Consider the following 15,499-nt stretch of genomic DNA (forward strand, 5'->3'; position numbering starts at 1 on the left):
GTTCTTCTTGCTTCTCTTTGCCCTCTGATGGATGAGGCTAAGAGGCTTGTATAAGCTTCCTGATGGGAGGGACTGGCTGTGGGAAAAACTGGGTCTTGCTCTGGTGTGCATGGCCTTTTGCTCAGTAAAGCTTGACCCAATTATCTGCTGATGGGTGGGGTTACGTGCCCTCCCTGTTAGTTTGGCCTGTGGCAACCTAGCCCTGGGGTCTGTGGGCTCTGTGGTAGGGTTAATGGCAAACTTCAAGAGGAATTATGCCAAGGAGGACCTTCTAGGACTACTGCTGCCAGTGCCCCGCCCCTGTGGTCAGGCCCTGCCAGCCCACGCCTCCACAGGAGGCCTTCCAACGCTAGCAGGCAGTTTTGGTTTGGTCTCCTGTGGGGTCCCTGCTCCTCTCCTCTGGGTCATGGTGCATGTACAGTTTTGTCTGTGCCTCCAGGACTGGCGTTTGTTTCCTCCAGTCCTGTGGAAGTCCTCTAATCAAATCCTGCTGGGCTTCACAGACAGGCTCCCTGGGATTCTCAGTCCCTTTGTCGGATCCCCAGGCTGGGAATCTGACGTGGGATTCAGAACCTTTACAACAGTGGTGGAGCTTCTCTGGTATCATTGTTCTCCAGTTTGTGGGTCACCCACCCAGCGGGTGTGGGGTTTGATTTTATTGTGATTGTGCCCCTCCTACCATTTTGCTGCGGCTCTTTTGTCTTTGGGTGTGGGGCATCGTTATTTGGTGGGTTCCAGCATCCCCTGTCAATGGTTGGTCAACATCTAGTTGCCGTTTTGGTGCTCTTGCAGGAGGAGATGAGTGAAAGTCCAGAGTTTTTTTAATCAGGTTTCATTCCGTAGGCATGATTGATTCATTGGCCACCTGACTGAACCCAGTCTCCAGCGGCCCTCTCATCCCCAGAGGTTGGATGACTGAACAAGTTCCAGTCCTCTAATCATGTGCTAGGTGGTTTTTTTTTAATTAATTACTTTCGGCTCTGCTGGGTATTTGCTGCTGTGTGCGGGTTCTCCTTAGTTTGGGTGTGCAGGCTTCTCGTTGCAGTGGCTCCTTGTTGCTGAACACAGGCTCTAAGGTGCTCAGGCTCAGTAGTTGTGGCACATGGGCCCAGTTGCCCCTTGGCATGTGGAATCTTCCCGGAGCAGGGATTGAACCCATGTTCCCTAAATTGGCAGACAGACTCTCAGCCACTGGAGCACCAGGGAAGTCCTGCCTGGTTTTCCTGGTGAACAGTCCCCAACCTGAAACTATCTAGGAGCCCACCATGAGTCACCTTATTAGCATTAACGCAGTCCTGTCAGTTAGGAAATCTCAAGGGTTTTGGAGGAACTGGGAACAAAGATCAGATATTCTTTACTGTATTGCAGGGACCCTCTGCAGACCTCTGGAGGTCTATGCAGATTTTCCCACTTATCTCCAGCTCCCTTGGTTTCTTCAAACTCAACTCAAACCTCCTCAAGGAGCCCAGCTGCCTGAATTCTGCCTGAATTCCCTCTCTGGGTGCCTGTGGTCTAGAGACTCTCAAGACAGTAAGCTGGGGCAGTGGAAGGGTTATCCATGTTTGTTTCCTGTCTTGCAAGGATCACCTTTCTTGCTTGGTGTTCACTGTCTTGAAAACCATTTTATATATTTTGTGCAGTGTTCTTTCCTGGTTGTTCAGGCAGGAAGGTAAATCTGGTCCCTGTTACTCCATCTTCGCCAGAAGTGGGAGTCTGGGGAGTGCTTTGGAGCATGGAGTCACTATGTTACCCTGACCTAAATCCCTTACCTGAACGTTTTCTTTCTAACTGCCAGACTCCTGTCCCTGCCACTTTGTTAAAAACTGCTGTACCAAACCCGGTGATCATTTTGTTGTCCTCTGATCACTTGATCTTTCAGCAGCATTTGATACAGTTATCTGTTCCCATCTTTCTTCACTTGGCTTCTGAAATAACATTCTCTCCTGGTCTTCTTCCTGCCTCACTAGTACTCGTTGACATCATCTCTTATTAGCATCCACTTGTTCTCTCCAACCTCCAAGTGTTGGCATGCTCCAGGTCTCAGTCTTTTATCTTCACAATAGATCTTGTGGTGATCTTAGCCAGTCCATGGTTTATCCATCTCATCTACATCTTTATTGTTCGGTTGCTCAGTCGTGCCCAATTCTTTGCGACCCCATGAACTACAGAGAGCATGCCAGGCTTCCCTGTTCATCACCAACTCCCAGAGCTTGCTCAAACTCGTGTCCATTGAGTCATCCACCTCATCCTGTGTCATCCCCTTCTCCTCCTGCCCTCAATCTTTCCCAGCATCAGGGTCTTTTGCAATGAATCAGCTCTTCACATCAGGTGGCCAAAGTATTGGAACTTCAGCTTCAGCATCAGCCTTTCCAATAAATATTCAGGGTTGATTTCCTTTAGGATTGACTGCTTTGATCTCCTTGCTGTTCAAGGGACTCTCAAGAGTCTCCTCCAGCACCATAGTTCGAAAGCATCAATTCTTCGGCGATCAGCCTTCTTTATGGTCCTGCTCTCACATCCATATGTAACTATTGGAAAAACCATAGCTTTGACTAGACAGACCTTTGTTGGCAAAGTAATGTCTCTGCTTTTTAGTAAGCTCTCCAGGTTAGTCATAGCTTTTCTTCCACGGAGCAAGTGTCTTTTAATTTCATGGGTGCAGTCACCATCTGCAGTGATTTTGGAGCCCCCCAAAATAAGTCTCTCACTGTTTCCATTGTTTCCCCATCTATTTGCCTTGAAGTCATGGGACCAAATGCCGTGATTTCATTTTTTGTCTGTTGAGTTTTAAGCCAGCTTTTTCACTCTCCTCTTTCACTTTCATCAAGAGGCTCTTTAGTTCCTTTTCACTTTCTGCCATTAGGGTGGAGTCATCTGCATATCTGAGGTTACTGATATTTTTCCTGGCAGTCTTGATTTCAGCCTGAGCTTCATCCAGCCTGGCATTTCACATGATGTACTTTGCATATAAGTTAAATAAGCAGAGTGACAATATACAGCCATGATGTTCTCCGTTCCCAATTTTGAACCAGTCCGTTGTTCCATGTACAGTTCTCACTTTTTTTTAAGCTTATTTTTAATTGAAGGATAATTGCTTTACAGTATTGTGTTGGTTTCTGCAAAACATTGACACTAATCAACCATAGGTATACATACGTCTCCTCCCTCCCCATCCCACTCCTCTAAGTTGTTACAGAGCCCAAGTTTGAACTCCCTGAGTCACAGCAAATTCCCTTTGGCTATCTATTTTACATATGGTAATGTGTGTTTCCATGTTACTCTCCATTCAGTGTTGCTTCTTGACCTGCATATAGGTTTCTCAGGAGGCAGGTAAGGTGGTCTGGTATTCCTATCTCTTTAAAAATTTTCCACAGTTTGTTGTGATCCTGCAGTGCGGGAGACCTGGGTTTGATCCCTGGGTTGGGAAGATCCCCTGGAGAAGGAAATGGTAACCCACTCCAGTACTCTTGCCTGGAAAATTCCATGGACTGAGGAGCCTGGTGGGCTACAGTCCATGGGGTTGCAGAGAGTCAGACACAACTGAGCGACTTCACTTTCACTTACACAGTCACAGGCTTTAACATAGTCAGTGAAACAGAAGTAGATGTTTTCTGGAATTCTCTTTTTCTGTGATCCAGTGGATGTTGGCAGTTTGGTCTCTGGTTTCTCTGCTTTCCTAAATCCAGTTTGTACATCTGAAAGTTCTCGATTCATGTACTGTTGAAGCCTGACTTGAAGGATTTTGAGCATTACTTTGCTAGCATGTGAAATGAGTGCAACTGTGTGGTATTTGAACATTCTTTGGCATTGCCCTTCTTTGGAATTGGAATGTAATCTGACCTTTTCCAGTCCTGTGGCCACTGCTGAGTTTTCCAAATTTGCTGGCATATTGAGTGTGGCACTTTAACAGTGTCATCTTTTAGGATTTGAAATAGCTCAGCTACATCTTGAAGGCTCTCACCTGTATTTCTGTAGACCCATTTCTCTCCTTACCTCCATACTGTGTATGGGACATCTCTATGTGGATATCAGTAAACATTCGAAATGTACTGTGTCCGAAGCAGAACTCTTGTTATATCCAAACTTGTTGTCTGCCCTCCTGAGTGTCCTTCAGTCTTTTCCCATTCTCCCAGTTGCTCTGGTCACAAACCTTAACATCATCCTGAATCTTTTCTTGTCCTTACTTCTTACGTCCAATTTACCAGAATGTCTGCAGTGCATTTCTATATTAATTACAGTAGCACAAGATGGTGTAAAAAAACCAACCCCCAAATCTTAGGACTTACCCTAAAATAAATTAATTTTCATTCACATGAAAGTCAAAAAACGTGTTCCCACTTAACAGGTGGCCTTGCATGTGGTTGTTTAGGGTCCCAGCTCCTTCCATAATCAGGCTGCCCTTCTCTAGGGCTCAGCGTCCTCCCCATTGCCTGGTGGGGGCTGGGGTGGGGCAGCTGATGGAAGTTCAAGCAGGGAGGCTTTCATGGATGTGGTGCATATTTCTTCCACTGCTGTTGTGCTGACCAGGACTTAGTTGTCACATACTTAACTGGGAGACACCACTTGTTACCATGTGTTCAGAAAGAAGTAACATGCTTGGTGGCCTGTTAGCTGGGCTTTGCCACATGCCTTCTTTCTAGTTTCGTGCTTTTGCCCTCTGTTCCGGCTTCCACATAGCAGCCCCAGTGATTTTAAAATATAATCCTGATTCTATCATTTCTGTGCTTAAAACTCTCTAGTGGCTGACTTCCTGTTACACTTAAGTAAAAACCATACTCGTTACTATGGCCTATTCCCCTTCTCCCCTCCAGCTCATTCACAAGACGTAGTTCACAAACCTTGGCATCATCCTGAATCTTTTCTCATCCAATTTACCAGCAATTTCTGCAATGCATTTCTGTGTTAATGTGGATAGCACAACCTCGTGGTGTAAAAAAACAGTTGTTCTAGCCTTCTTGCCCATTCTTTGAATGCTTCAAACATAATCCCTACCTGGGGGATTATGCTTTTATGCTTGCGATCTCCTCTCTCTGAATTTTCTTTTCCCCAATCTTTCTACAGTTAATTATTTTTCTGCCTAATCGGTTATATACCACTGTGTAGCAAACCACCCCAAAGTTTAGAGGCTTTAAACAACCCTTTTCTCATCTCATAATTCTGTGGCTTACGGGACTCTATTGGACTCAGCTGGGTAGTCAGTTTTTCCCGCATGATGGTGGCAGATCACCAAGTCCGTTACCAAGGGATTGGACTGGATCCACCAGGAGGACTCACCTACATGACTCATTGTTGATGTTGGTGCCAACTGGGAGATCAGTGTGCCCCGACACGTGGGGTCTCCTGGTGACTTAACTTTTTCACAGCATGGTGGCTGAGTTCCATGGGAGGGTCCCCAAAAGCAAGTCTTCCAAAGTAGTAAAGTAGAAGCAGCTGATCCTGGTATAGGGTAGGCCAGGCCATCCACACCTTTGTCTTGCGTTATTTTCCTCATAGGACTTATCACTATCTGAGATTACTTTTTTGTCAGTTTATTGTCATCCCCCACTAGAATGTAAGTTTCTTCAAGACAGCCTGACTGATCTAGTTTCCTATTAGCCCCATCACGACAGTGCGTAGAATCCAGCAGGTGTTTTGTAAATGTTGAACAAAGGAGTGCTGAACTTTTCCCCAGGCTGTCTTCTGATTCTCAATTTCTTTAAGTTAATGATATCACCGTTTTTGTTGATGGTGGGCCTTGAAATCTTAAGAGTCCTGTCTGTCATCGTTCTCCTTTTTCCTTCTATGTGCATTCAGCTGCCAAGGTCTGTAGAATTAATCTTAAAAATGTGTCTGGTGGGTTCTTTCTGGTCTCATTGCCACCACTCTTTCAGATCAACATCCTTTTCTACCTCAGCCTCCTTTTGAACTGAGAGTACAGTTAACTCTGGTTTCATCTTCCCCAAATATAGTTCCCATCCCCCTTGAAAACTATTGGTAGCAGGTGAAGTCAGTTATAAGCTTTTTACTTTGGCAGAGTCAGCGCAGCCCACCTCTCCAGCTCTGCGTTCCACCACGTGCCTCCTCATGTTTCCGGTTTCTGAGACGAACCTGTTGCTTTCTGCCTCCCGTGTCTCGCACTCTTAGAATGCTGCCCATACTTCAGAGTCTATTTCCCATGCCCATTCCTCCGTGAAATCTCCCCGGTTGCTCCCAGTCAGATGTGCTGTTTCCTCCTTTCAGCCCCTGAAGCTCTTTGAATCCCTGCTGAGGCCTTGATTGTCGGCATTTGCTGCTTACCTTACTGAGTGTCTTTCACTTGCTGGCCACTGGCTGGGTGTTGGGTTTGGAGAGGGGTGAGGCAAGATGGAGGAGAGGGTATTAGGAAGGTGACTTCAGACTTGAGTCAGGAGTTAACCTTCTCTGGAAAAATTCACATAATCGTGCTGTGGTTTTCTACCTTCATTGTGTGATGGAACCAGTAGGGGAGCTTTGAAAATCCCTACACCTAGTTTCGACTAAAAAGATGCACAACCTGAGAGTTGCGAGTTAAGTTTTATTTAGGACAAAATGAGAGCTGCAGCCAAGAGACAGCACCTCAGGTAGCTCTGAGAGACTGCTCCAAAGAGGCCCTCCAGGCTCCTCTGTCCATGGGATTCTCCAGGCAGGAATACTGGAGTGGGTTGCCATTCCCTTCTCCAGGGGATCTTCCCAACCCAGGGGTCGAACCTGGGTCTCCTGCATTGCAGGCAGATTCTTTACCATCTGAGGCACCAGGGAAGCCCCCAGGGGAAGGTAAATATATGATTTTGATGCAGGGGGAGTTCAGTGTAATCAGGTGCTTACTTTACAAAAGGTTTTCTGCTAGTCACAAGGAGCTGATGTCACCATGAGGGATTTAGTGCTTTTCTAGATATGAGGAGATGCAAGGGTTGGGATCATGAAATCAGTTCCTGAAAATATCTGTCTGAAGACCTCTTCCACCGTTTCCCTGGAGCCCAGAGCGCCTCATTCTCTGCCCTGAATTCCCCTCAGAGGGTGTTGAAGGTCTGCAGCTGCAGCAGCACAGGGTTCAGTCTTTGCAGAGGCAGAGGGCAAACACCCCTGTTGTTTTTCAGTCACTGGCAAATGCTTTTGGCAAGTGCGTGTTTGTAGTTGACAGTTCAGTTCAGTTCAGTTGCTCAGTTGTGCCCGACTCTTTGCGACCCCATGAATCGCAGCATGCCAGGCCTCCCTGTCCATCACCAACTCCTGGATTTCACTCAGATTCACGTCCATTGAGTCAGTGATGCCATCCAGCCATCTCATCCTCGGTTGTCCCCTTCTCCTCCCGCCCCCAATCCCTCCCAGCATCAGAGTCTTTTCCAATGAGTCAACTCTTCGCATGACGTGGCCAAAGTATTGGAGCTTCAGCTTTAGCATCATTCCTCCCAAAGAAATCCCAGGGCTGATCTCCTTCAGAATGGACTGGAGGGACTCATCCAAGGGACTCTCAAGAAGACTCTCAAGAGTCTTCTCCAACACCACAGTTCAAAAGCATCAATTCTTCAGCGCTCAGCCTTCTTCACAGTCCAACTCTCACATCCATACATGACTACTGGAAAAACCATAGCCTTGACTAGACGGACCTTAGTTGGCAAAGTAATGTCTCTGCTTTTGAATATGCTATCTAGGTTGGTCATAATTTTTCTTCCAAGCAGTAAGCGTCTTTTAATTTCATGACTGCAGTCACCATCTGCAGTGATTTTGGAGCCCCCAAAAATAAAGTCTGACACTGCTTCTACTGTTTCCCCATCTATTTCCCATGAAGTGATGGGACCGGATGCCATGATCTTCATTTTCTGAATGTTGAGCTTTAAGCCAACTTTTTCACTCTCCTCTTTCACTTTCATCAAGAGGCTTTTTAGCTCCTCTTCACTTTCTGCCATAAGGGGGGTGTCATCTGACAGGCCAGTGCCAATTTGTAGACAGTGGTTCCTCACCTAGAGATTCTAATTTAATTGACTTGGGAGGTGGCCATAAGGTTGGAGAATTTAGAAACTTCCCAGGTGATTCTAATGCAGGATTGAGAGCCTTTGTGGCAAGGGGCGAGACTGACCAGTAAGTGGTTAATTTCAGTGTATGTTACGCTAGAAGAAGAAACAGCACACCAGGAGCACAAAGAAGTGTTTGGTTTAGCCTGAAGTTACTTTTTATTCCTACAGCTACACTGTAAGCCATTACTGGACAGGGCCCAGGGCATTCCCATCTTGGAACTCCCTTACCTGATCCTTATTCACAGAGGTGGTTTGACAGAACAATCTGCAGTCATGATAATGTTCTGTATCTGCACTGTCCATTTTGGAAGCCACTCTGTCCAGTTTGGAAGACACTAGCCATATGTGGCAACTGAGCACTTGAAATGCAGCTAGTGAAAATAAGGAAATAATTTGCAGTGTAATTTTAATTTAGATAGCCATGTGTGGCTAATGGCTGCTGTATTGGACTATGTTGAATAGAGAAGATAGTGTGTTGTTGAAACAATTTGACAGTGTTTATGCAGAGGCTTAGATGAAGCAAGCTATTTTCTCTGATTGAGAATTTGGTCACCTCATTTGAATCTTAATTTTGCACCTTTTAAGTTTCCCATTTCCCACAGCCTTACTGAGAAATGATTCACATACTGTACAATTCATCCATTTAAGTTGTACAGTTCAGCAGTTTTCTGGTATATTCACAGATAATGTACAATCATTTCCACAGTTAATTTTAGATCACTTTTCATCACCTCAAAAAGAAACCCTGTAACAACTCACAGATATAGAGGGCAGACTTGTGGTTGCCAAGGGGGAGGGAGTTGGAGGAAGGATGGCTTGGGAGTTTGGGGTGAGCAGAGACAAACTATTATATTAATACCTAGAGTGGATAAATAACAAGGTTCTACTGTATAGCACAGGGAACTAACTATATTCAATATCCTGTGGTAAACCATAATGGAAAAGAGTATAAAATGGAATGTATGCATATTATATAACTGAATCACTTTGCTATACAGCAGAAACTAACACAACATTGTAAATCAACTATACTTCAATGAAAAAAAAAGCTCTGTACCACTTAACTCCCACCCCTCTGTCTCTTATAGCCTCAGTTTCTTATATCCACCTACCAGTCTCCGTAGACTTTCCTATTCTGGACAGTTCATATCAGTGGAATCATAATATATGGTTTTTGGTGACTGGCTATTTTCAGATGGCATAATGGGGGCTCAGCAGTAAAGAACCCACCTGCTAATTCAGGAAAGGCAGGGTTGGATCTCTGGGTGGGTACGATTCCTTGGAAAAGGAAATTGCAAAATCCAGTCCAGTATCCTCAGTGGAGCTTGGTGGGCTACAGTCCATAGGGTCACAAAGAGTTGGACTTGACTTAGTGACTGAACAACAAGGTTTTCAAGACTCACCCATGTTGTAGCATGGATCAATACTTCATTCCTTTTTATGGCCTAATAATATTCCACTGTGTGATAGTCATTAGCTTATAGACATTTGGGTTGTTTCTCCACTTTGGCTATTGTGAATAATGCAGCTATAAATGTTTGTGTACAGGTTTTTGTGTTGACATATATTTTCACTTCTCTTGGGTATATACCTCGGAATGGAATTGCTGAATCATTTAGAAAATCATTTAGGAAAAAAAAAAATGTATATAGTCTCAATGAGACTGTGTGTGCATGTATGTATGTGTTTATATACAAATACCATTTTACTAAGTATTTTTATTTCAGTTATTAAGAAAGCATTATCATAACACTAGAAGTAGGTTGTTTTTATTAAAAGTAATCATACTTCAATATATGTGCTAATTTTTGTAGCATTCACGCAGGATGCTGTATTCTCTGCTCCTCTGTGAATGTCTGTGGCTGATAACTGCTTATGCCCATGATGATGAATGGATTGATCCCACAGACATGCTTAACTATGATGCTGCTTCAGGAAGAATGAGAAAATCTCAGGTATTCACAAAACTCCGTGTGTGTATAATACCTTACCAGTCCTGTGATGGGAATAGTCTACATTTGTTATTGTTTTTCACAGAGCTGTGAAATAGTCCTGTGTCAGTGATTCATGACCATGCAGAATATCTTCCTGTCTCTTAGCCTAAGGTGACTTCGACCCCACCTGTTTAATTCTGTTTCAGATTTGAATGTAAAGCTGATCAAGAAGCAAACCCATTTGTTCTTAGCTAGTATATAAATTTGAGGCTGTTACTTTTTTGGTGGTTTAATACAGTTGAAGCAAAGCCATAAAATGATGGAGTCAAAATTTTAGTCTTCATTAACTGTAGATTATTTTTACAACTGAATATAAAGAAATAAAACCTCTCTCTGCTCTGCTCCAGGTGAAATATGGTATATCAGAGAAAGAAGAGGTCAGTCCTGACTTATCGCATGCTGATGAATTGTCAGAATGTTACAACAGACTTGATTCTTTAACTTATAAGGTTAGGATTTTTTATTCATGATTTTTGTATTATGGTATGTTAAATTGTTCTGTGTTTTCTGTCTTTGCTAACATTTCTTGTGTTTGTATGGATATGAGAGTTGGACTGTGAAGAAAGCTGAGCGCCGAAGAATTGAGGCTTTTGAACTGTGGTGTTGGAGAAGACTCTTGCGAGTCCCTTGGACTGCAAGGGGATCCAACCAATCCATTCTAAAGGAGATCAATCCTAGGTGTTCTTTGGAAGGAATGATGCTAAAGCTGAAACTCCAATACTTTGGCCACCTCATGCAAAGAGTTGACTCATTGGAAAAGACTCTGATGCTGGGAGGGATTGGGGGCAGGAGGAGAAGGGGACAACAGAGGATGAGATGGCTGGATGGCATCACCAACTCGATGGACATGAGTTTGAGTGATGGACAGGGAGGCCTGGCGTGCTGCAATTCATGGGGTCGCAAAGAGTCGGACACGAATGAGCAACTGAACTGAACTTGTGTTTTTATCTAAAGTACAGTTTACAAATATATAAATAATTTTTTTTCTTTAATTACCCTAGCCTTGGTTTCTCTTTACTCTGGCCTTGAATTTTTAAAAATTGTACTTTTATTTTCCTGTAATAACATTTATCTCACTATGTTGTAATTATTTCTTCACCAGGCTGAACGTTTCTTGGGATAAAGAATATTTTATTCACTCTTGATGCTCTATCAGCTGTCACAATGCTGGACTGTAATAACTCATGACAAGTATAGCAAATGAAGAAATGTCTCTCCTGCTAGCGTATAAGCATAACAGTTGCTCCTACAAGTATAAGGGATTATTATAATCTGGTGTGTGGTAACTCTTACTTCATTTATTCAGTCCTTTTATTTCTGTGGCTGCAGTAGAGTTTGAGAAAGGAAGTAAGTCACGATTGTTGGTTGGTTTGAGCACAGGTTATGCTGCCAGAACCCACCTCTGTTGGTTTTGAGGCAGGGTGCTGGCGGCAGTGTGGAGGAAGCTGGGATGGGGGAGGGCAGAGGTGCAGCAACGCTGAAGGCTCACACTGAGGCTGTGACTGGGTGAAGAGAAAACTTTTCTGTAGTAGAATAGGCAAGTTGTGGTGGTTGAGCATCGGGAAGAGCTGGAGTGAATGGGGGAGGGTTCCATTTTGAGAGGCTGGGGGAGCTTGCTACTTGAGATCCAGAGGTATCCCAGTGAGGTCTATAAGCAGCTGCTTGTGGTTCTTACCAAATGTGAATGTTGTCTCATCTGAGTGCTAGCAAAGAAAGGCTTGGATGAAATTTGATTCAGTCTTAACTGCATTTTGTGGTGTAGTGAGCTAATTCGGCTGCATGGTAGGAAATGGAGAAATGCCCTTTTGCTGAAATTTTTCATTCTATTGTTTGTGACTTTGGGTCTGACATTGTAAAAACATGATTAGTAAAACGAAGTCTTTAGTCTTTGTTTTAAAAAAATTTTTTTACTCTTAAAAAGAAATTACAAAATTTTAAGGTTTGTAAACCTTGCCTGAAAGCCGAGCAGTGCCCTGTGACTTCTGGAGTGTCGTTCTGTCCTGGGCCTGTGTGTGCTGCTCAGTTATTACGTGTTTATCACCTGAAGCCCATTCCAGTGCTCCACTCAGCTAGTGCTCCACACTCAAGTAATAAGTGGAAGTTGCTTATCGCAGGTTCTAAATGTCTTACGACGGGCACTACCCTCACTCAGAAACTAACCGCTCTGGTGATTATAGACCTGAGTTCAGAGGAAGTCTGTCCTCATGAGGGATTCTGTGCAGACGGGCTGCCGTGTGTGGACATCTGGAGAGGCCTTAGTTCAGTTGCTTAGTTGTGTCCAACTCTTTGCGACCCCATGGACTGCAGCACTCCAGGCTTCCGTGTCCATCACCAACTCATTGTTCAAACTCATGTCCTTTGAGTCGATGATGCCATCCAACCATCTCATTCTCTGTCGTCCACTTCTTCTCCTGCCTTCAATCTTTCCCAGCATCAGAGTCTTTTCCAAGGAGTCAGTTCTTCGCCTCAGGTGGCCAAAGTATTCCTGCCATGTGGTAGGGCGTGATTGATAGTTGGCAGGAAAAATCAGTAAAAGGCCAAAAAGTAATACACACATTCACGAAAATCTTTGCGTGTCCTTCATCTTCTAGCTTCATGTTGCCTCTGTTTCTGTTTGGCTGTGCTCTCTCTCTATTTTTTTCTCCCCTTTCCTTTTCTTTCTTTAAATCGTCACTTTGGCATTCGGAAGGGGCAGACTGGTCCAGAAGTTCCGCTTGTCCACGTCTCTGCGTCCTTGTTTCATGATCTTCAGCTTTAAAACTGCTGAAAGGCAGCAAGAAAACTGCCAGTTGGTGCAGTATGGGACTCCTGGTGCTCTTTTGTTGCCTACTTTTTGCAAAGAGAACCCACAGAAAGCAGGCCAGCTCTACATTTTAATGCAAGCTTGATGAAAATAACCACCTCCTTACTTTGACCTCCATGGGGCCACTAGGCTAGAAACTTGACCCTTACATTAAACTCGGACACTAACTAATGTATTTGTTTTGTGGTTGCAGATTGATGAATGTGAAAAGCAAAAGAGAAAAGACTATGAAAGTCAAAGCAATCCAGTTTTTAGGAGGTACTTAAATAAGATTTTGATTGAAACCAAAAAGCTTGGACTTGTGAGTATTTGATGTAATACTAATCAGTGTAGTGGATATTTTTGTTACGTATTAACTTCACGTTATATCAGCACTGATAAAGCATCATTATACTTCTACAGAGAATACCTGTCTCGCCCTTTTACCAAAACCTTAATCAGCAGAAGGTAGCAGCCTGCTGATTTGGTGGAAGGCAAGTGAGCAGTGCTGGCCTTTCCTCTTTTTCTTACAGTTCATGGGGATTTACTTACTCTGTGCACTGCTGTACCACCTAATTGAGTTGGGGGGAGAGGGAGATTTTTTTTAAATTTGCTATTTGAACTTTGCTGATCAGTTGCAAACTTAAACTCATGACTTGGTAAGAGTCCTATTCCAGTCCTTAGTTCTTTTCTATCATTTCCACGCTTCCTTGTTCAAATGATGTAACATCATTATATATTGAGAAAAAGAAAAGTGGGTTTTAAGATTTTTCCCCTAGCTGTTTATTGTGGCAAGGGCTGCTTTATAGAATTACATGTCATAAAAAAAAAAAAAAAAAAGAATTACATGTCATGGACGTATTTTTCATGATTAGTGTTAAGATTCCATTTTTTCAAGTCATTTTTTTCCCTTCAGGGAGTTGAAACACCTAGAAAATTTTTAAATAGAGAGTGTTAAAAATGAGTAATAATCCCACCTTATTTTGGAGATGTAAAAGCAGATGTAATCATATGTATAACCTTCAGTTAGAGTCTTACAAGTGCAAGGTGGAAAAGAGTCTGTTTTATAGATGAGGAAACCAGTGGAGCTAGAAAAGATTCCAGATGGAGAAGCTTGGAATAGCTTTTGGTTTTTTAGAAATATTTAATCAGTGGCTACTTTTTTATACTTACTGATGATTTGTGATATTACATGACACTTGGGTTTTTCTCATTTAATACCTACTTTGTAATATAAAAATCAGTATTTACTGTTAGAAAAGATAATTTTCTCTTATGTTAACTGTTTAATGTTTATAGAGATTTTGCTGACCTGTACTCACACTAATAAAGATGTTCATGGAAACCCAGATTTTGCTGTTTTTTTGAGATCCTTTTTGTTTTTCTTATTGGTACACTCTAAATTTTAGGCTGTTTGAAAGCTGTGTCAGCAAATGGGAAGACATGAACTGAATCATAAAATAATGATAGTTTATCCTCATTATTTGCTGGATTCGTATTTTGTAATATTTTGAATACTAAACTTTATTCGTAACTTAGAATCAGTCTTCCTGCTTTTGTGTCACTCTTAAACATGCTCAGAGTGGCAAAACATTTGAGTTGCCTGATGAGCCCACTTTCAGTTGAGGTAAAACAAGGCTGTTTTCAGCTCTCATGTTATTTTGTGATCTCTTTATCTTTTCAGGTTATTTTCCAATTTTTAAACTTTTGCTGTTTAAAAATCTCCCAAGTGTTTTTCTGTCCAGTGTTCCTAAGCACAGGGAGGCTGAGCTGTGCCTTAGAGAAAAATGCCCTTAGATAAGTTAACTTCAGTCATGAGTCATAGTGCTGTTGGCTATGAGCTTAGCGTTAATGGATCCACAGTATGTATTAGGTATCTTTAAACAGTAACATAAAAAGGTTATGAATTGATTGGTTGATGAAAATATGGTTGCAAGAAACTAAGCCCATATTTCCTTTAGGAGCCATGGTTCAGTATTTGCTAACTGGTTCAAGGTGACTTTATAGAATGTAAGTACTACAGATAGCAGGAATCAACTGTAATTTGGTAAAATGTACTGTATGTTACTTGTATAGAATTTTATAATTTTGAAATGTTTTATAATTTTAAAAACATGTTTTAAATTTGAAAATTTTGTACTTTCGAAATGTTTTTCATGTTTATTATCTTTGGTTTTCATGTTGGCCTGTGAGATAGACAGGTAGATATTATTATTCTTATTTTATACCTGGGAACTATCGTGAACTAATTATATATTTAGTTCCAAGTTGGTTTTATCTTAATGTTTCATTTAATGATAAAATTCTCCTTTCCTGTTTTTTTTTTTTTTTTTTTGGCAAATTTAATTCAGCCTGATGAAAACGAAGATGACATGCATTACGATGCCGAGATTATCCTTAAAAGACAAACCTTGTTAGAAATACAAAAGTTTCTCAGTGGAGAGGATTGGAAGCCAGGTGCCTTGGATGATGCACTAAGTGATATTTTAATTAATTTTAAGTTTCATGATTTTGAAACATGGAAGTGGCGATTTGAAGATTTTTTTGGAGTGGATCCGTATAATGTGTTGATGGTAAGATGGGATGAGGGGCACCTGATTAACAGTTTACTTTTTTAAATGCTTTAAAAACTTCACCATAATTATATTGAGAACTCACACTAAGTCACTGATAGAGCTTCATGAACATGCAGCACAGTGGTCCAAGTGATT

At 42.3% G+C, this 15,499-nt stretch overlaps 1 protein-coding gene across 2 annotated transcripts in view; it reads left to right on the forward strand.

The window, feature by feature from the left end:
• The window catches only part of CLCC1 (chloride channel CLIC like 1), a 34,701-nt gene that overhangs the window by 8,657 nt on the left and 10,545 nt on the right, over positions 1-15,499 (forward strand). For both annotated transcript variants that reach the window (XM_068964343.1, XM_068964342.1), the window contains exons 2-5: positions 9,827-9,967; positions 10,354-10,455; positions 13,003-13,110; positions 15,140-15,361. In XM_068964343.1, the coding sequence (XP_068820444.1) occupies positions 9,839-9,967; positions 10,354-10,455; positions 13,003-13,110; positions 15,140-15,361 (561 nt within the window). In that variant the 5' untranslated portion in view covers positions 9,827-9,838. The remainder of the gene's footprint in view (positions 1-9,826; positions 9,968-10,353; positions 10,456-13,002; positions 13,111-15,139; positions 15,362-15,499) is intronic.

The sequence above is a fragment of the Capricornis sumatraensis genome, chromosome 2 (genome assembly GCF_032405125.1).
Source record: "Capricornis sumatraensis isolate serow.1 chromosome 2, serow.2, whole genome shotgun sequence".
NCBI classification, from domain to species: Eukaryota; Metazoa; Chordata; class Mammalia; order Artiodactyla; family Bovidae; genus Capricornis; species Capricornis sumatraensis.